The 21,615-nt window shown below is 37.4% G+C and overlaps 1 protein-coding gene across 1 annotated transcript in view; it reads left to right on the forward strand.

Annotated features, from left to right (window-relative positions):
* Positions 1-21,615, forward strand: part of LOC125239218 — a 44,066-nt gene that overhangs the window by 15,565 nt on the left and 6,886 nt on the right. The window contains exons 2-3 of the mRNA XM_048146741.1: positions 18,452-18,641; positions 19,570-19,689. Coding sequence (XP_048002698.1) covers positions 18,456-18,641; positions 19,570-19,689 — 306 coding nt within the window. The 5' untranslated portion in view covers positions 18,452-18,455. The remainder of the gene's footprint in view (positions 1-18,451; positions 18,642-19,569; positions 19,690-21,615) is intronic.

Raw genomic sequence — 21,615 nt, forward strand, 5'->3', positions numbered from 1 at the left:
TCAGGTCAAGTTGGTATTGACAGTTTAGAAGCTCATCGCTTAAGGCAGCTGTTACATTCTGATGTATTTTGAATTTGCTTAGCTTTAGATATTTTTTAATTTTATTGACCCTTTCAACGTCACTCTGGGATCACTGCCGCCCTCTATGTGCACAGACTGTTTTAAATCTACAGGGTCTTTCATTGGGGAGCATGATGCACTGTCATGAACCACATCTAAATCAAATATATTAAATTCAGCAAATATACTTAAATTGTTTTCAGCCAGAGCGGAGTTCCCGGAGCAATACTTGCAATACCATTTTGAATCCGACTCCTGCAGTTGCTGCTCGAGGTCCCGGATGCGTTGTAATGCCTGCTCATGTATCTCTTGGCATTGCTGGAACCGATCAATGACTGCCTAGAGGTCATCCCGTTGTCCTTGCAGGTCTTCATACTTGACATCTTGGTTGGCTGATTGCTGATTTTTGAGGCTTGTGTTACTTGACATCTTGGTTGGCTGATTGCTGATTTTTGAGGCTTGTGTTTGTTTCATTCTAGCCACCATCACATCCCGGTGTGTTGTAACCTTGCTAGTTTGTTCTGTAACATTATTCATCATGTGAGATATTGAAGCCTAAATGTATTGTTAAAATATATTAAATAGGGCTTATAACAGGATATAATGTGATTAAGATACAAGAATATGGAACCACAGCCTTGATTTTGTTAACAAGATTTCATATAACAAACTTTGTAATTCACTTTGTTGCAAGTTACACGGGATAGCAGTGAGTAAGGTTTTAATATCTCGAGTTGGTTTAACAAAGAAAATGTAAATATGGAAGTTAAAATACTATTATGTACTTCAAATGTTTACAAACAGAAAACACAAAAATAACCTATGACAGTTACTAGTTCTAGACAAATAATCTGAAAAACTACACTTAAATATTAAGTAAGCTATACCCATCTGTAAAAAACGCTAATTAATTATAATTTTAAATCTTGAACGCTACTCCGTTGACGGTTGGCGTAGTTTTTTCGTCAATATTTGGCTTCTTAGGCTGCATGAAAACTTATGATAACACTTTCTCATTTTAATTAAAATACGATACATCACTGTAATTCCTTATATTTTACATTTTTAATATTTATAACACATTATTGAAACGATATACGCACGAAGCTTGAATTTGACGTTTAACCCGGTCGGTGTTGCCAGTCCAGGCGTTGGTATCTCCTGCGAATTGCAAAGTATGCGTTAGGGCCCGCACAGACGGGTGACTCAATTTTTTTGTCTGCGGAGATCGGTCTAAGGGCTAGTATGAAAGTGCGCACACGTTGCGACGCAACCTTTTTGTCTGCGGGTTCGACGAGTGACGACAAGCCTGCGACGTAACTGTCTCATTCTCTATATGTTTCAATGCAAGTGCGCACACGGTGACAAAATAGTCGCCGGTCGGTTGTCATTTTGACAGTTATCACTCAACCGCCTGGGCGAACGTATGTTATTATTCGAAAAAAATATAATTTTAAATGCCGATTGTTGAAGTCGACATTGATACATGTCGTTTAATTTCAATTCTTCAGAAGTAGAGGTAAGACCAACTTTATATGACAAGAATTTAAAAGAATAGTCCTACAATATTGAGGAAAACGATGCCGGGTTGTAAAATTCTAACGAGTTCATCAAAACTTTTAAACACTTATTTTGAAGTACCAAAAATGTTTTTTGGGTAGGCTCTTAATTTCATGAAAAAAGAAAGTTGCGTCCGTAGTATCTTCATAGTAGTCTGTGGTTGCATCGCTGTCGTTCCCGTGTGCGCACCATTGAAATTGTCGCAAGGAGTTACGACAGAGACAAAAAAGTCGTCGAGTGACTTTGTCGCCCGTCTGCGCGGGCCCTTATAACAAATAGTTTAATGTTTTGTGAAGATTAAAGAAATATTGTTTGTTGATAACAATGATAACTATGACGGGAACTATTCCTCTCACTTCTTGTCACAGACAAAATTATGACGCGCCTTGGCTAGCTATCAATAGTGAAACAAAAACGAAAAGAGATATAAGGCTTACGGCGAAACGAAATTGTGGTCAAAAAAGCTGCACTTTATGCAAAAAGCAAGCAACTTTGTACAGTGATACTAGGGACCAATATAAATGATTTCTTCCGAGGAAACACAATTTTCATCCACTATAATTCAAGATGGCGGACATTTTCTATATTTCGTATTTTTAAAAATTTATAGAATCACAACGGCTGCACCGATTTTGATGGTTGGGGTGTCAATCAGTTTGTATTAAAACGCTTATTTTTTTTATACTACGTCGGTGGCAAACAAGCGTACGACTCGCTTGATGGAAAGCGGTCACCGTAACCTATGGACGCCTGCAACTCAAAGAGTGTCACATGAGCGTTGCCACCCCATTAGAAACTTGTACATTCCCTTTTCCTGTTTTAAGTACACAGTAAAAAGGAGTGTACAAGTTCTAAGGAGGGTTCGGTTTGCCGACGACTCAAAGGACAATAGACGAAATAAGTCAGTTCCGTAAGTCCTCCCGTCATCAGCACACCGCACCCTCATTAAGCTCTGTCAGCCTTACTCACCGACAGGAACACAACACTAAAAAAAAAAAATTAAAGATGGCGGGCGAATAATAAGAAAAATATAAAATTTTCAAACTTTTTTTTCTTTCTAGTGAAATTTTCATTTTCTATGATATGGCCACATTTTTATATATTCAAATAATAATGAAAATCCGTTAAGTAGTTTTTGATCTATATATACTCATTTCAAAGGAACGCGCGGATTTGAAAGACGTTTTTGCACGTGATGTAAAAATTTATGGAATCACGACGGCTGCACTGATTTTAATGATTGGGATGTCTATCAGTTTTCATTGAAAAGTTTATTCATATAAAAATCAAAATCATTGAAAAAATAAAAGACGGCGGCCGAAAAATGTGAAACTTAAAAAAATCAATCTCGTGAAATTGACTAGTAAATTTTCTAAGATATGGTCACATTTTTATTTATTAAAATAAAACCTGATAATGTCATCTGCAAAATAAAACAAAAATCATTTAAATCCGTTGAGTAGTTTTTGAACTATACGCAATGCAGATGAAGCGCGCGGGTTTGAAAGACGTCTTTGCACTTGATGTGATGCATCGCGTGTGATGTATCGTGGTTTTGGCTACGCAAGACGGTTTATTTATTTTGGTCACAGCTCACTGTATTAGTGTTTTTAGTATTTATACTAGTTTTTTAAAGGTGAGCGGGGCCCGAGGGCCCCGCGGTGTTCTTTTTGGGCTTTTGTGCTTTGCTTTTTTGTTTTTTTGCTTTTGCTTTTTGTTTTTGAGCTATGCTTTTTTGTTTTTTTGCTTTGCTTATTTGCTTTTTTGCTTTAGCCTTTGAGTGCTTGGGAGCACTCTCTGCCCGCAGCTCGGCCTGCGGCCTCGCGTGCTTGGGAGCTTGTAAGACACGCCCGGGCCTTCGGCCCTCCGCGTAGTTACTGTGAGGGTTGTAGGGAAGTTGGAGCTTAAACACGACCCAATCCCGTCGTTTCGCTTCTCTAAGACACTTTTACTATTGGGTCGTGTTTAAACTCCAACTTCCCGATCCGCCGGCGAGCCGATCAGCACTTTTAAGCTTTTTCCTACCGTTACGGATCTATGGGGATTAAAAAAAAAAGACCTCCATACAAATTTCAATTGGCCTTCAAAGGGCGCCATTTTGAATTTTTCAAAATTTTCTTATTGTATACTAATCTAAGGGCGGCTGTCCACCCGTGTGCAAAATTTCAGCGCGCTCAGACCGTTTTGAAATTTTTCAAAAAAAAAAGTCGGCCATTTTGATTTTTTTTAAATGCCATGCTATGGACCTTGGATGACGGTATAACATTTGTTCGAGCACCTTTCACTTCTTTGTACCGTTACGGAGCTATGGCGATTAAAAAAAAACTTCCATACAAATTTCAATTGGCCCTCAAAAGCCGCCATTTTGAATTTTTCAAAATTTTCTTTTTGAATATAAATCTTGGGACTACTTTCCACCCGTGTGCCAAATCTCAGCGCGCTAGGACCATTTTGAAATTAAAAAAAAAAAGTCGGCCATTTTGAATTTTTTTTAATGCAACTTTTTTCTACTCGGATACTTGTATGACATTTGGTCGAGCACCCCCCCGGCTATCTCTTACGGTTTAAAAGTTGCCATACAAAATAAAAGTGGCCAGTTTTCCCACATTTGTAGCATTTTTCAATTTTTTTTTATTTCATTCGAATCAAGGCCACTTGGAGATTCTATGACCAAAATTTGAGCTCTCTACGACAAACTTGAAAAATCATCAAAAAAAACAGTCGGCCATTTTGAAAAAAAAAATGGCGGCGTCAAAAACTGCCCAGGGTCCTCTATGACATTTGGTCGAACACTCCCCGGCTAACTCCAGCCGTTTGGCCAGGCCGTCCAACATTTTTTTACCCGGAACCGGTAGACCGACGGTCTGATCTATCCGGGGTCGCAGGACCAACCTCTATACGACCACACCAAACTGCCACCTGCGAAAACTCACGCATTGCCTCGGCCGAGGCACATCTACATATCACGACTGCCGCGCGAGAGAGGATTGAACATTTGCCATAATATTGGGATATACCTACTAATAAAAATACCCAGTACAGTCGAGAAATACATTTCTTACTCATCTAAGTGCGTATTCACATTATCCGATCTGATATCAAAGATATATTGAAATATTCTATTTTCTCTGCTGATATGGACAGTGGACCTATACATCTTTGACATCCTTCGTACATCCAATATATCTTTGGTACATCCGATATGGGGTCGAATAATGTGAAAATGAAAACCCAAGTGCGAAGTGTTGAAGTGTGTTTTCCCATTATCCGATCCGATATCAGATTTCGGACCGATATCCCATACATTACAGTCGCCATCTTGGATTTTTTCCATTGAAATCCTTCCGACATCCAATATCGGATCGGATAACGTGAAAACGGATTAAGGTTTAATATATGTAGTACAGAAAACTCACCATAAGATCTAGCTAGATGAAGACGTTGCTTTGATGATGTTGATGCATAAAACATTAGCAACGCTACTAAATTAGAAACACGTGTTTAGTTTCGGACGACACGCCTATAAGCAACCTACATAATTTGGTCGAGTTAATTTGAAATGTCAAAAACAGTGCTAAGTAATTTGACATTTCAATACTAGGTAAGTATAACCAAAGATATATATGGAATAAAATAAAATATTATATACGTATTTCTAACAACGATTCAATTAAATGGGCAGGGAATCAAATTCCTTGACTGTATAGCTGTAGGTGCCTAAATAAAGATTTTTAATACTTATGGGTACCGATAAATTTATATAAATACAGTAAAGGGCGATAAAACTTGCACATCGGTCTTTGGAAAGAGACAACGTCACATAAGTGATTGGAGAGTAGAGTAGGTAGATAGGTACCTCCCTATGGGCCTATGGGTTTTATAAACACACAACAAGTAGGCGCGAACAATTCATACTTACTTTTCTATGATTCAAACACACAACAAGTAGGCGCGAACAATTCATACTTACTTTTCTATGATTCAACTTCACATCATACTTATTTTTCTAATATTCAACTAGAAAAAAAAAAAAAAAAAAAAAGCGAAAAACAACAACATAATTCTTTTTAAACACATTAAAAAAAAACCGGAGCTGGGTCTCGAACCTGAGATCTCAAAAATGCAAGTCAGATACTCTAACCCCTAAGCCAAAAAACGAGGTGCCGCCGGCTCAAAATATTGAATCATATTCAGATGTGGTTACTCGGCAATGTAATTAATTATTATCTCACTAGGTGGCACTTTTCAACATTGAAAACAGCGCCATCTGTAAATAACTCGAAAACTAAGAGGTACCAGCGACGATAACTCGCGTTAAGTAGGTCGCTACACGATGTACTGAGTTACCAATCTTTCTTTATTTAATTAATCTATGCACAGAACACAATATGAAAACAGGTGACGAAACGCAACTCTCTTTGCCTAACTTTAAATTAGCTAGTCACTTTTGTCGAGAGAATAGAAATGGTGGATCGTGTATTCTGATAAGAAATATTTATAAATTTAAGCCTTTATGTGAAATTGTAAACCTGTCTATTCCTAATTTATTAGAATGTTCGGCTATTGAATTAATTGACTTAAAAATAATAATTGCTTGTATTTATAGAGTTCCTAAAAATGACAGTACAACTATGACTATATTTTTTAATAGATTGGAATTAATTTTAGATAAACTACGTAGTAAGGATATGAAAATAATTATTTGCGGGGATTTCAACATTGACATCTTAAAAAGAACAAAATTTTCAACTGAATTTCAGAATCTTCTCACTGGTTACAATCTTAGATTTAGCGTTAAAGAGCCAACGCGGTTGCATAGCAATACGTGTATAGATAACATAATCCATTGTATCCGGGGTGCCAAAACCGAAGTTATCGACTTCGCCATGTCAGACCATACTGCACAAGTTATGAATTGCCCTGTCAAAAAAATTTGTCTATTATCACACTGGTATGTAAAAAGGAGAGACACATGTATAGAAAATATAGTTAAGTTCAATGAGTGTCTACAAAATTTGAGCTTTAACTGTGTGTATATGGCGAATACTGCTAATGAAGCTTATAATCAATTCTTAGATTTGTTTCAACTGTTTTATGACTTGTGTTTTCCTCATACTAGATTAAAAATTACCTCAACAAAAAAACCAAGATGGATCTCATCAGGAATAAAAAAATGTTGTGTAAAAAAGAGAGCCTTACTTTGGAAATGTAGAGTATGCCCTGACGAAAATAACAAGAGGCGTTTTAAGCAATATTCTAAGCGTTTGAGAAAAGTGATAATGTTGACGAAAAAGTCCCAAAATGATTATTACATAAAATGTTCATCAAATAAATCTAAAGCTACTTGGAATATTATCAACAGCACCAAAGCTGTTAATCCCAAGGAAAATATAAACCATATAAGATGTAACGGCAACTTGATAACAGATCCTCAATTAATCGCACAGGAATTCAATGATCATTTCATAGATCAAGTAACATTGATTACCGATTCTAATGATTATAATACTGCTGTAATAAACAATAATTTAGATAAGCAATATAGGCATAGTACATTGACATTTAATTCATCACGTTCCTTATTTATGCAACCAACAAGTCCGCAAGAAGTTTTAAACATAATATATTCTTTGAAAAATAGCAATAGTACCGGTTATGACGGAATATGCACCAAAGTCATTAAGAGTGTTGCACCTATATTAGTATACCCAATTAGTTATATTATAAATTTATGCATAGAGCAGGGTACCTTTCCAGAAAAACTGAAAATAGCAATTGTGCGACCGCTTCATAAAAAAGGGGAGAAAGAAAATATTGATAACTACAGGCCAATTGCACTTCTTCCAGTATTTTCTAAAGTCTTTGAAAGGGTATTTTATAGTCGCATTAGTTTATATTTTGAATCTAATAACTTATTTGCGCAAGAACAAAAGGGATTCCGTAAAAATAAGTCCATAAACATGGCTATTTTTGATTTATTAAAAGTAATCGTGTCGAATATGGATAAAAGACAACCAGTTTGCGCCCTGTACATGGATTTAACTAAGGCCTTCGACTTGGTAGATCACAATATTTTAATGCACAAGTTGTACTGTTATGGTTTACGCGGAAATACCTATGATTTGATACTATCATACTTAGCTGGTAGGAGACAAATGGTTCAAATAGACTACATAAGCTTAAAAACGAAATGCGAGGTTACCTTTTCATCTAAATACAGAGATGTCACACGTGGCGTTCCACAAGGAAGCGTATTGGGGCCACTACTATTCCTCATCTATATAAATGATCTCCCACAGTCCGTTGAGCACCCAATGGTTCTCTTTGCCGACGACAGCACAGTTATATTGACTGGAGAAAATCCACAGCAATGTCAAGAGAGTATAAATCATACATTGGAATTAATAATCAATTGGTTGAATTGTAATAATCTACATATAAACTTGGAAAAGACGAAAATTATGAATTTTTACCAAAGAAAAAATGATATGATTAATAATCTTACTGTGACATATAATAATCGTTTAATTGAGGAAACCGATTGTACAAAATTTTTAGGATTAAATCTAGACAATAAGTTGACATGGGAAACCCAAATTGACATTATTTGTAAGAAGTTAAATAGTTTTTCGTATGCATTGTATAATTTGAATAAAATCGTAAATCGCACTCAAGTACTTACTGCTTATCACGCATATGTAACATCTACACTGCGCTATGGTATCATGTTCTGGGGTAACTCAACTGATAGGGAATTGGTATTTAAGGCTCAGAAAAAATGTTTGCGCTCTGCATGTGGGCTAAAGATACTTGACTCATGTAAACAATATTTTGTCAATTTGAAAATATTAACTGTACCGTGTTTATATATTTTTGAAATAGTAATGTATGTAAAATTAAATATAAATCAATTCCCTGCTTACAATAGTGCGCGGCAGCGACATAAAATTGCATATCAGCAATCCAAAACAGCCTTGCGTGCAAAGAGTGTTTACGGGATGGCGCCTAAAATTTACAATAAGTTACCTAACTCAATAAGGGAATCTGAAATGCCGCTATTTAGGAAATATTTATTGGATTTTTTGGTGAAAAATGCTTTTTACTCTATAAAAGAATATTTAAACTATATGCCACACATGTATTAATTAAGTATAAGTAATTGTAGGATGTTTATTATGCATGCTGCATGATAGTCATAAATTCTAGTCATAGTTATAAGAAACGCTGTATGAAACTAGTTTTCTATAAGATTTTGCATGCCCTCTAGCTGGCTGAATACACTGCACTTTACATTTGTTTGATACCATCTACTTGACTGTATTCTTGCAAATAAACGATTTGATTTGATTTGATTTGATTTTAGATTATTATTATTTTTATCTGTGTCGGACCGTTTTGATTTTTGTGATATTCTTATTTTTAAAGACGCTAGAGCCAATCAAAAATTTCTAAAAACGGCCTTTTTCAATATGGCTCAAAAAAAGGTGTGATACTCAAGATCGGTAACAATTAGCCAAAAAAACTAAACGGCCCGACACAGATTATTTCATTGTTATTCAGATTCTCAAATTTCGTTATGATTGATTAAGTTTTGAAGGAGGAAACAGTCGAGAGCGGAACCTCGATTTTAAAGATTTTTTCGCAATATCTTTTAACTGAGTTGTTCTGGATGGACAATTTTTTTTCGATAAATCTAGTTAATAACATTAGTATATTAAACTATAATTACCTACTTGAAAGGGTTCCTGTATCGTCATAAAGGAATATTTTTATTTTGTTGTCGAATTCACTTTTTTTATTTCTGAAATTTTTTGAACTTTTTCCATTCAGAATCATTCAGAGCTTTATCGATTCTAGTAGGAGACAAAAAAATGTCCCAACCATACATTTTTTGCCTTCCTCTGAGTTACGATTTAACTCAGTGGAAATAAAAATGTGAGACATTTTTTTTTCACCTGCGGAATCGAAAGAGCTCATATCCTGAGCAGAAAAAGTACAAAAAATTCCGCATTAAAAAAAAGTAAAACAACAAATAAAAATCTGCCCTCACTTAGTATTGTCAAAGACCTATATAACTTCGTAAAGACCGATAAAGTCTATGAAAAAAACCTACCCCAAAACCATACAGAAAAAGGTACGGTGATCTAGATGACCTTTGGGGTACGCTCGGCTAGATGGCGCTAATATTAATATTTGACATTTTAAAACATATCAAGTACCCACTTCCCTAAATTGGGGGGTGGAAGTTTGGCAAATTGGCTGGAATTTGCAGAAAATTGGCGTTTGTACTGGTCAACGTTAGATTTTTTCATGGATTGCTCCTAAACGGGAATAACTTTCTGGCACCACAAGGTGTAATAACTATTTATTAACTTTAATTAATAGGTATATGTACATAATTAGCTAGGCTGACCCAGCCTTGATGTACACAATGGTGCGGTAGCTACTGTGAGACCACACTACAATAAGATTTTAAATACGAGAGACTTAGGGCCCATTTAGACGGTACGAGAACTCGCATACGAGTTTTATTACATTGCGGTATTTGATGGCTGTGCAAAATTGTATGTACCCTCAACAGCCCGCAAATGTAACTAAAATCGCATGCGAGTTCGCACCCCATCTAAATCAGGCCTTAGGGCCCATTTAGACAGTACGAGAACTTCCATACGAGTTTTATTGCATTGCGGTATGTCATGGCTGTGCAAATTTGTGTGTTTCGGGTGTCCATGGGCGGCGGTGATCGCTTACCATCAGGCGACCTGTCTGCTCGTTGGCCTCCTATCCCATAAAAAAAAAAAAAACTGTATGTAACCTTAACAGCCCGCAGTGTAACTAAAATCGCATGCGAGTTCGCACGCCGTCTAAAACAGGCCTTAGGAATAGTTAGGTTAAATAAATAATAATAATAATAATAATAAATAAATATTATAGGACATTCTTACACAGATTGACTGAGGCCCACGGTAAGCTCAAGAAGGCTTGTGTTGTGGGTACTCAGACAACGATATATATAATATACAAATACTTATATACATAGAAAACATCCATGACTCAGGAACAAATATCTGTGCTCATCACACAAATAAATGCCCTTACCGGGATTCGAACCCGGGACCGCGGCGTAGCAGGCAGGGTCACTACCGACTGCGCCAGACCGGTCGTCAATATATAATATTATAATAATTTATTTATTTATTTATTTAATCTTTATTGTACACAAAGAAAGAAAAACTTATAGTACAAAAGGCGGACTTAATGCCAGACAGCATTCTCTACCAGTCAACCTTTAGGCAAAGCAGAGATATTGTGGGCGGTGATATTACTAAAACTTTACATACTTAGTTACCTACATAAGAAGTTACATAATAAATATACATACAGTACATACACCTAAATATATATTTCCAAAAATACATACAATACGAGTACATACATACATACATATATAAAAACAACTAGGAATCCTGACTAAATTATATAATGAACTACTTTACTTACTTTGCCCGTGTGGTGACGGGTTAAGAATTTCACCACCCCCTTTCTTCCCGTGGGTGTCGTAGAAGGCGACTATGGGATATGGGTTAAATTGCGGCGTAGGCGAGAGGCTGGCAACCTGTCACTGCATTGTCACAGTTTCGTTTTTCAACTCCTTATTTGCCAAGAGTGGCATTGAAACTTGAGTAGTTTCATGTGCTCTGCCTACCTCTTTATGGGATACAGGCGTATTGTATATGTATGTAACTACTTTAATAACTAGGCTTGAAACTTGTATACAAAAAGACCGATATTTTTGTATGGAGAGAACGCACCAGAATATATAATAACTATATACCTAGTACTACATTACGATAGAAGAGCGGAAAAGAGAAAATTTTTCAATTCCAAAAATAGTTGGCGTTTCTAGGGTTGCAAAAAACGGTTTTTTTTTCTGGCTTGAAAAAAACCGTGAAAAAAAAACAGTTTTTTTTCTGGAGTATGTTTTTTTTCTAAAATACGAAATCTCAAAATTTGCAAAGCAGTTAATACTTTTATACGGTTTTTTAGATTTAATGTTAACTATTAAACGAATTTAATCAAATAACTTTAAGTACTGGTCTTATAAAAGTAACATTTACGAAATCTATACTTGGTAGTTATCACTATTTAGGTACCTACTGTTGGCAACACCACCGCCTCTCCACGCTGCACGCAACATCGGGGATTCCTTAATAAACGTTTGTATACTGAATGTTAATCGAATTAAAATGTACGATATTGTTATTGAAACACGTTACAAGTCACGAAAAACCGTTATTGTCGAATTATTTGTTCATCTGAAAAAAAAAAAACATATTTAGAAAAAAAAACCATGGTGCTCGGTTTTTTTTTCTTAATTCTGAAAAAAAAAAACATTTGTTTTTTTTCTATTTGCAACCTGACAAGAAATGAACTACTGTGCACTAGTGCATGCAAAAAGCACCATCTAGATGCAGGTAAAAGTGCCAAGCCTAATAATTGCTACGTAGCAATGCAAGCCCAACAGAGCCAAGTTAACTGTTACTAAAGTAACTGTCATTTTAATGTCTAACTACTAATAATTAAGTACTAACTACAAAGTGTGTCGTGTGAATATCTCTTAATATTGTCATTAAAGTTGTCCTCAGACGCCATTATTTTTAATTACCACATACTTAACGTATAATGATACTTCCTATGCGTGTTAACTATGGTGATTTGTGTAAATATTATCTTTTAGCACAATGACTTTCTATCTTAGGCCGTTTTCACATTATCCGATCCGATATCGGATGTAGGAAGGATGTAAAATGTAAGATTTATGTGCTTCCAGGTTTTTATTTATGTATTTGATAGATCATTATTACTAAAAAACGATATAAAACGCAAAAATTGCGGATTTAATGCAGATGGCACTTTCCTACAACAGTTTTTGTACGAGGCACCATCGAACTGCCGATATCGGCAGGACGCTTCCGACATTTTTGGCATGCCGGACCCCCCGCCAGCTGTCGGCCAATAACATTTGTATGTGTGCTTATATAATGTAGGTATACGTTTGTAGTAGTGTGCGTGACAAAAATGGCGTCTATTAAACAGCTGTTAATGATGAATTTCTGTTGAAAAAAAAAAGATTGTAATTCATCGGTCCGAATTGCGGATACTAATTTTTCCATGTTTTAGTAGATATAGTTAAATGTAAAATTATTTATTTTACCTGCACACACTTGAGTATTTTTATGCTCGTTATTTTAATTTTACAATAAAATATTTGAAATATAGTGCTTATAATTATTAAATATAAAACTTTTTAAAAATATTTTTTGATACAAAATCATACTTCATTGATTTGGAACAATGCGTTTTATCGGACCGACATCCGACACTATCGGAAGCGTTTATCGGGTGTAGGATGTCGGTCCGACACCCGATATCGGATCGGATAATGTGAAAACGGCCTTAGGTGTTTGTCTATCTATTTCCACGTCAGTAGGCCTAACACATGATGGCCGCGGGAGTATGTCGCCGCGAGATAGATGACACGTCTTTGTCTAATTGTATTAATGACATAAGGACAGGTAGTCTATCTCGCGGCGACATACTCCCGCGGCCATCATGTGCTAGGCCTGCAGGTACCTACATATATAGTTTTGTTGTGTGACGTGGATGTTTTTAGTCAAAGGAAATAGTAAATCTGATTTACTTAGGATATGTTTAGGAAACTCCACGATAGAGGGCGTGAAAAACAATTATATGCCGTAGTGCAAATTGTTCGCTAGATATATGTCACTGTTACCCCCGCAAACTGGCTAAGGACTTGTCGTAAAATGTATAAGTATTTTTTGATGTCCAAAGTTTTCGCTAGATGTCGCTGTACTACCTGCAAATTAGCAAACAACATTCTACGGTTAGTTATATGTAATTAACTGAAATAGATACCATACACTAAAGAAAAAGCGACCAAGCCCACTGGTGGCGAAGCCGGGAATCGAACCCGGGTCTCCAGCTAACGCGGCTGACGTGATAAACCGCTACACCACCCCGACCGCCGAGGTACCCGTTGAAATTTCTCTAGTGTATGTTATCTCTGAAGGCTAGGCGCCTTTGACCAACTCTAAGGGCGAGCAACGTGTGCTTGCACCTCCTATATGAATCATTTTGCAGGATTACGATATAGCGAGAGAGATGGAGAATATTTAATAAAATAATTTGATTTGTTCCTTGTAATTAAATTGTAAATTTATTATTCTCTTTATTTATTTTCTTTCTTAGGCTAGGCTGTTTATAATATGAATATAAAAGTAAAATACAAAAACACATACAAAACAATATAAAACACATATAAACACATTATAAAAAACCTAACCTAGGGTGCCGCCAGCAGCGGGGCAGGGCCCAAGCTGCCGGTGGTTAGGGCTGCAGAGAGAGGAACCGTCGAACTATCCGTGCTGTGTCCAAGATCACCGCCTTCTGCATCTGGCCCTTGATCCAGCCACCTAGCGAGAGTCTCTTAAGATGTTGGTCGAGACTCTTCGCTATGAGACCGTTCGCTGAAACGACTATCGGAACAATGATCGTTGATTCAACATCCCACATGGCGGTTATCTCGTGAGCCAAGTCTAGGTACTTACTGGACTTGTCCTTCTCGGCTTTCACGAGATTCTCATCATGGGGGATGGTGATGTCAACGAGCACTCAAATTTATTATTGTTATCTTTTTTTCCAAATAAGTTCGTGTAGGAATAGTTATTTATGCGACTGGTTAATGGATGATTACATCAAACTTAAAATAATTAAAGATCCCGCCATAAATACGTGGCGTTCAATGTTTAAAGGGTCCACATCCTTTATGTGCTATAAGGAACCTTTAAGCATGGAAAGTCACATGAAAAGTTGTCGTAACTTAATAATAGATGGCGCTGCATTTAAAAATCTTGACTGATAACTCTATACCATACTATTTAATACACTCTATGTTTATACCCATCGTCCGTTTGAAACTTTGCTCCGTGATCGTTAGTATTAGAAAGCTGTAATTTAACATGAATGTGTAAAACTCAGGTTCATGAGGAATTTACTATGAATGTGCTACAAGGAAATACTGTTTATTCTATGGGCAATACCACTAGTACCTATTTAAAAATGCGTGATCAGGCCGATTTTTGAATCTCGGCCATTCGATTTCGTGAAATTCGTTCAATAATATCTCCACTACTAGCGATTTAAATTCTACTAACAGAATCAAAAACGAGTGGTCATTACCACTAGTTTTAAAATTACTAGCCGTCCCTTTTCAAAAAAAACATTACGTCGTTTTCCACAGACTTTCAAACGGCGAATTTGTGCCTTCGAAATTCAAAAATCGATTCTAGGAAGGCGATTTTTGAATCTCGCATACGGGATTTTGTCACTAAAATACCGGTTGAAAACGGTGACTTGCTTATTATTTTCAGAGACAATTTTCTGAATTCGAACGCGTGAGACTCAAAAATCGGCCCGCAGAGCTAGGTATTATGATTTTATGATGAATATGAGAATTAAAAATATTTACTGAAACCAAAGATTATTCATATAGGATTTACAATCTTCACACTAAGAATCGTACCTCCATTTTTAAGCGCCACCTATTAAATACTATCATTAACTACCAGTGGCGGGGCGTGAAAATTTTCGTTGTAAAGCCGGAGGGGTTTTTGGAATCTGTTTTGTATGGACTTCTACAGATACTAGAAAATTTTAGGGAACCCGTTGGGAATCGAGTTGTATCGACGCTCCGCCACTGATAACTACACTGATGATGCCCACAAATTTATTTTTTTCAAAATGTGTATTTACGTGATGTCATTATATGAAAATAAAGAAATATGTCTTTGTTTTTCAAAAAAATTAAAAACGCGTTATAGGTATTTGGGGAAAATATGATTTTGGCCACTTCCAGGCTGCGAACAGCGCCATCTAGTTTTAAGCTTAAAAAGTCCATACATTTCAGTGGTACGCTTTTTTGTATGGGCTGATGTGCTTGAAACGAGCACAACGACCCTGCCTATGTAATAAATACTTGTAATACTGTCATGGAAGCCTCTTTCCCTTTACATTCTCACGTCACTTAGCTCAAGTTAGCTCGTCACGCTCCGCTCACGATACGGAGCCGACACGGCGCTGGGCCCTAATGCTATTGCATGGGAAAACTTGAGTTCTAGTACCTAAGTGACCTAGATCACAGTATAATACAGAGTACTATTGTACAGTATGGCCACTCCCGCTCCCCGCTGAAAGTGCCACCCGCCCCCTCTCGGTTACTTCACAGCAAAGGGGATTGAGTATTATAGAGTTACTATCAAAGTAAAATGTGTAATCACAGTGCATAGACTGCCATCTCATGACACAGGCTTAAAACTTTTGAACCTCAGATTTGACAATTTGGCCCATATTCTTAACTTGATGTGTTAAAATGTCAAACATTTTTATTAGTGCCATCTAGCCGAGCGTTCCCCAAAGGTGTAACGCCATCTTCGCCACCGTACCTTTTTCATTATGGTTTTGAGGTACGTTTTTTTCTTAGACTTTATCCGTTTATCCGGAGTTACATTACATATATGTCTTTGCCTCACAGTTACCGTCTGTCAAAAACGCGAACAGTCGACCTGTCATATCATACTCATACACGCATGATACGCGTTCACCTACACGAGCTTAGACTGTGTGCTAGGAACGCGCCACTTTCATGTATTTGATCGCCAGTGTCCGAGGTGTGCCTACATTATATTTCTGAACGACTGATTGACTTCTGATTGAACGAATAAAACGTGAAGTTTTTGATCAAAAGATCCATCGATCTTATCGACTACCTATCGACAATGTGGTACCTACCTACATTATAGTTAGTATTGCAATAATACTTGTAACTAGAATTTTCCAAATTTCTGATGAAAATGCAGCTCTGAATCCAAATGGTATATTAAATTAGGTACTATCTTTTATTATTCTCTGTCAAACAAGTCTGTCAGTAAATAAGAACAAAGAAAACTATAGGTATCCTTTTCTATAGCACCCTAAAGAAAAGGATGCATATAGTTTTCTTTGTTATAGCTCGCGTTAAATTCGACAATTGCGGAATGCTCTATACATACGTCCACCCCCCCCCCATTTTAGGGTAGTGGGGGTTAGAAAGAGACAAAAAGTAGCCTATGTCGGCTATGTCACTCTCCTATCTCCATTTAAAAATCGCGTCACTTCGTCGCTCCGTTTTGCCGTGAAATACGAACAAACAGACACACACATTCCCATTTATAATATTAGTATGGATGTGTGATATTTGACATTTGCGGTATCTATGCAGTCGGCAGAAGAATTAGAGCGTGTCATTACCTACAATTGAAAACTTCCAACTGCATTCATGTCAAAATCGCTAGAAATACAATCGGCAGTGTATTTTGTATTGCAATAATAACTAGAATTTTGCAGATTTCTGCTGGAAATGCAGCCTTAATTAATGTAGGTGTCGTCTGAATACGAATGGTATATTAAATTGTACCTACTGACAGAGGTCTGATGTGACGTCTAATACAGAAATATGTCTGCGACCAGCAGTTGTATCTTTAGTTATCTAACAGTACATAAACGGTGGTAAACGAGGCAACGGTAGACACGATGGTTAGGTTCGCGAGACTAGGGCACACAGTCCAGATCTTTAGATAAGTTGTCTAGCAGTTGTTGTGTTATTTTCATGGGCAAAAAGCACTGTACGAATACCATGGGTTTAGGACTGACGTGACGTGTTGGCACAGGTCAAACTCGTGGTAAACGTGCTTATTAATGACCGCTTAGTATATAATTATGGAGAAACAACTTATATAATACTAGATTTTGCCGCGTGATATAGTCAAACTAATCTTGTTTTACCATACAAAATTTTAGACCCCCATTTTACCCCCTTAGGAGGTGAATTATGAAAAATCCATTCTTAGTGCTCCTCTACACTTTATAAGGAACCTACGTGCCAAATTTGGAATCTCTAGGACCAGGGGTTTCTGCTGTGCGTTGATATGTCAGTCAGTCATTCAGTCAGTTTCTTCTTTTATATACTGACAAAGGGGATCGAGTATTTATAGAGAATTACTGTCAAAGTAAAATGTGTAATCACAGTGCATAGACTGCCATCTCTCGACACAGGCTTAAAACTTTTGAACCTCCGTTTTGACAATTTGGCCCATATTCTTAGCTTGATATGTGTTAAAATGTCAAATATTAATATTAGTGCCATCAAGCCAAGCGTACCCCAAAGGTGTATCGCCATCTAGCTCACCGTACCTTTTTCTGTTTGGTTTTGAGGTACGTTTTTGTCTTAGACTTTATCGGTCTATACGGAGTTACATAAGTCTTTGATACTGATTAATACTATTGTAATATTAGCTAAAAATTGGTAAGCATTAGACTCTTCGTTCGTCGCGACATCTATTGACAAGTAGCAGTACTGATAATTTTCGCTATTTGACGCGTGATTGTCGCTAGATGTCACTATAAATAATCCGCATTTACTGATGTATAGAGTTACAACTCTTCCCTTACTTATTCATCTTGCTTTTAAATATGCACTGGACAATAATTTCATGCAATAATTTCCGCTTCGACATACTTTAATACGTTGTCAAACAAGTCTGTAAGTAAATAAGAACAAAGAATACTATATGCATCCTTTTCTTTAGGGTGCTAGAGAAAAGGATACCTGTAGTTTTCTTTGTTCTTATTTACTGACACACTTGTTTGACAGAGTATAGTTAGTTTATTTTGTTTTAATTCATTTCATGTATTAATTTTCTAAATATAATTTCAGCAATATGTTCCACTACGAATACGAAAAGCGTCCGCCTTCGGCGTCCTCCTGCGCCAGCCGAGCCACGACCACCACCGAATACAGCCGATCTTGCCCGAGCGAATACCGACGGGCCATGTCGAGCGCCGAGCGAGCTAGACGGCCTTTACCACCAACACCAGTCACATGTAGATTACCTGCGAAGACCTCTGTGAGTTGTTTTACCGAATACAGCCGATCTTGCCCGAGCGGTGCCGAGCGCCGAGCAAGATAGACGGCCTTTACCACCAAGGCCAGTCGCTTGTAGACTACCTGCGAAGCCCTCTGTAAGTTTTGTTTAACGAATATAGCCGATCTTGCCCGAACGAGTACCGACGAGCTATGCAGAGCGCCGAGCGAACTAGACGGCCTTTACCACCAAGGCCAGTCGCTTGTAGACTACCTGCGAAGACCTCTGTAAGTTTTTTTTAACGAATATAGCCGATCTTGCCCGAACGAGTACCGACGAGCTATGCAGAGCGCCGAGCGAACTAGACGGCCTTTACCACCAACGCCAGTGGCTTGTAGACTGCCTGCAAAGACCTCGGTGAGTTTTACTCGTATTTACCGAATATAGCCGATCTTGTCCGAGCACCGACGAGCGATGCCGAGCGCCGAGCGAGCTAGATGGCCTTTACCACCAACGCCAGTGGCTTGTAGATTACCTGCGGAGACCGCTGTGAGTTTATTTACCGAATACAGCCGATCTTAAGCAAGGTAGAATGCAAGTTATTTGTAGTGGTAACTGGCGACAAATAGCGTAAACTATCAGTACCACTACCCGACACTAGATGCCAACAGTGTTGCGTCTGCCAAAAATGTAATATTAAAACAGTTTACAACTAATATTACAAGCAAAAGGAATTGAAAACAGAGTACTGATTAATACTATTATAATATTAGCTAAAAATTGTTCAGCATTAAACATTTTGTTCGTCGCGACATCTATTGACAAGTAGCAGTACTGATAATTTACGCTAGTTGACGCGTGGATGACGTTAGATGTCACTACAAATAATTTGCATTTACATACAACTCTTCCCTTACTTATTCCTCTACGTGCATAATAGATGAACTTACTGACTTTCTTTATTCTTCAGGTTCCGTTGAAGGTGTGGATCATCGCGAGCGCCTCCTGTTTTGCTGTCTGTGCTGTGCTAGTGCTCGCCACCGTGGTCGTCACAAGATGGGGCTACAGCCACCAAGTCTATGAGGCTCCGGTACGATACAACAAAACAATAAAAGATTGTTCTTTTACATACACCCCAAAAATAACAGCAACTACAAAAAAAAAACATATTAATACTCACACAACAACACACATAAACAAACATAACACATGAAACATATGAAAGACATATGAAGAGATGCGGAATTGAACCCTGGGAGTGCAAGGCAGCGCAGCGGTCAGAATGGCGGCGTCTCATACATGAGCGAGTCAGTGATTTTGAGACCGTACGTCACACTGAGCTCGACACAAAGCGAGATGAAGTTAAGGCTCGGCCGCCAACCTCCATTCCAACTATGTTGGTGGTGTGCTCACGTGTCCTAAATGCGCGCGAGTATTCAGCAGAAAGATTATCGAGCCATCTTAGGGCACACCAGAGAGCGGAAATAGTTATTTTCCCCTCACTAGCTCGGAAACACGTGTTTTATCCTTATGCGTTTTTACCAGCGGGTAAAAACGCATTTTATCCACTAGTGGGTAAAGTAATTTGACCTTGAATAAAGTCAAATTAACTGCTTTAAAATTGATAAAAGTAGGTGAATCTAGTAATAAAGATGATTTACCACCTGTGGAACTACTGGAAGCAATGATAAACGCATTTTTTGCGTTGTAGTTTCCTCGCTATAGTGAGGGGAAAAGTTTTGTGTTACACTCGGGTGCAAATGTATTTTACTTCTCGTGTGTTAAAAAACTCGCAAGTTCAGGATTCTATTCTCGAACCACTCGCTTCGCTCGTGGTTCAACTATAGAATCCTTTCACTTGCTCGTTTTTCAATTCCACACTCGGCGTTAAAATACAACTTTGCGCCCTTGTATAACAAATAACTATTGTTTTACAAGGGGGCAAAGTTGGTGTTTAACCGCACGTGCCAATATTGATACCCGAGCAACCGAAAGATTCCAATATTGAACCGCGAGCGTAGCGAGTGGTTCAAAAAGTGGAATCTTGAGCGTTGCGAGGGTATCAAGGCACGAAGGTTAAACAAACTTTACCACCGAGTGAAACACAACATTTTTCACCACACCAACACTATGAAAATATGAACTGTGAAACATTAAAATAAATAAAGTACTTCAATTTATTTAACATTTATGATTCAAAATCATCATTTATACGTGAATTCCAACACCCCGCTTTAGACATCAAGTTAAAATTTGTATGAAATTACTTTGCACTCATGCGGATAAAATGCAATTTTGCTATCAGTTTTCGAATAGCAAAGAACGCCTTTATCAGTTGGTGTGGTGAAAATAATAATAATAACCCAAATTAAAAACTGCTAGCACCAGAACTTACAGTCTCTGTGGCCGAAATCGGTCAGGAGAATATAACAGCAACAAAAATAATAAGGGTTCCAGTGTGCTGTAATGTAAAGTAACGAAAAACGCTGAACATACTGAAGAGGTCTAAAAGTAGTACACTACACTAGTGCATACTTACTTACTATATTCTATAATTTTGCTAAGCCGTCGAGTCTAGAAACCCTATTAGCCATGCTCAAACTTCCACATTCCGAATCAATCACTACCCTGGCCGTTCAATATTGAAAATGTTCACTTCACTTGCTTTAACAAACGTAGGCTTTGTTCGCTTGAAAAACCAAGAGCCATTTTTGTTTACACTCTGGTGATATTGCATACTTGTAACTACGCTCTTGGATGAAGATAACTGAAAGAGAGTGCTTCGTGGAACGAAGTCCATTTATTTATGGAGAAAATATTTTTCTTTATAATATGTATTTTATTTAGGTAAGTACTTCTTTGTGGTCGAGATATTAATCTACACAAATTTTACCCTTACGTACCTTCGCCATGGTGTGTCTAAGGCTCAAGTTTATTTTGATTTCCTAAAGATCGCCCACCCAAGCGCAGCGTTGTTAAACAAAGCATCAATAATGGTACGTACAAAGTGGTACCC

This window comes from Leguminivora glycinivorella, chromosome 25, assembly GCF_023078275.1.
Source record: "Leguminivora glycinivorella isolate SPB_JAAS2020 chromosome 25, LegGlyc_1.1, whole genome shotgun sequence".
Taxonomy (NCBI): Eukaryota; Metazoa; Arthropoda; class Insecta; order Lepidoptera; family Tortricidae; genus Leguminivora; species Leguminivora glycinivorella.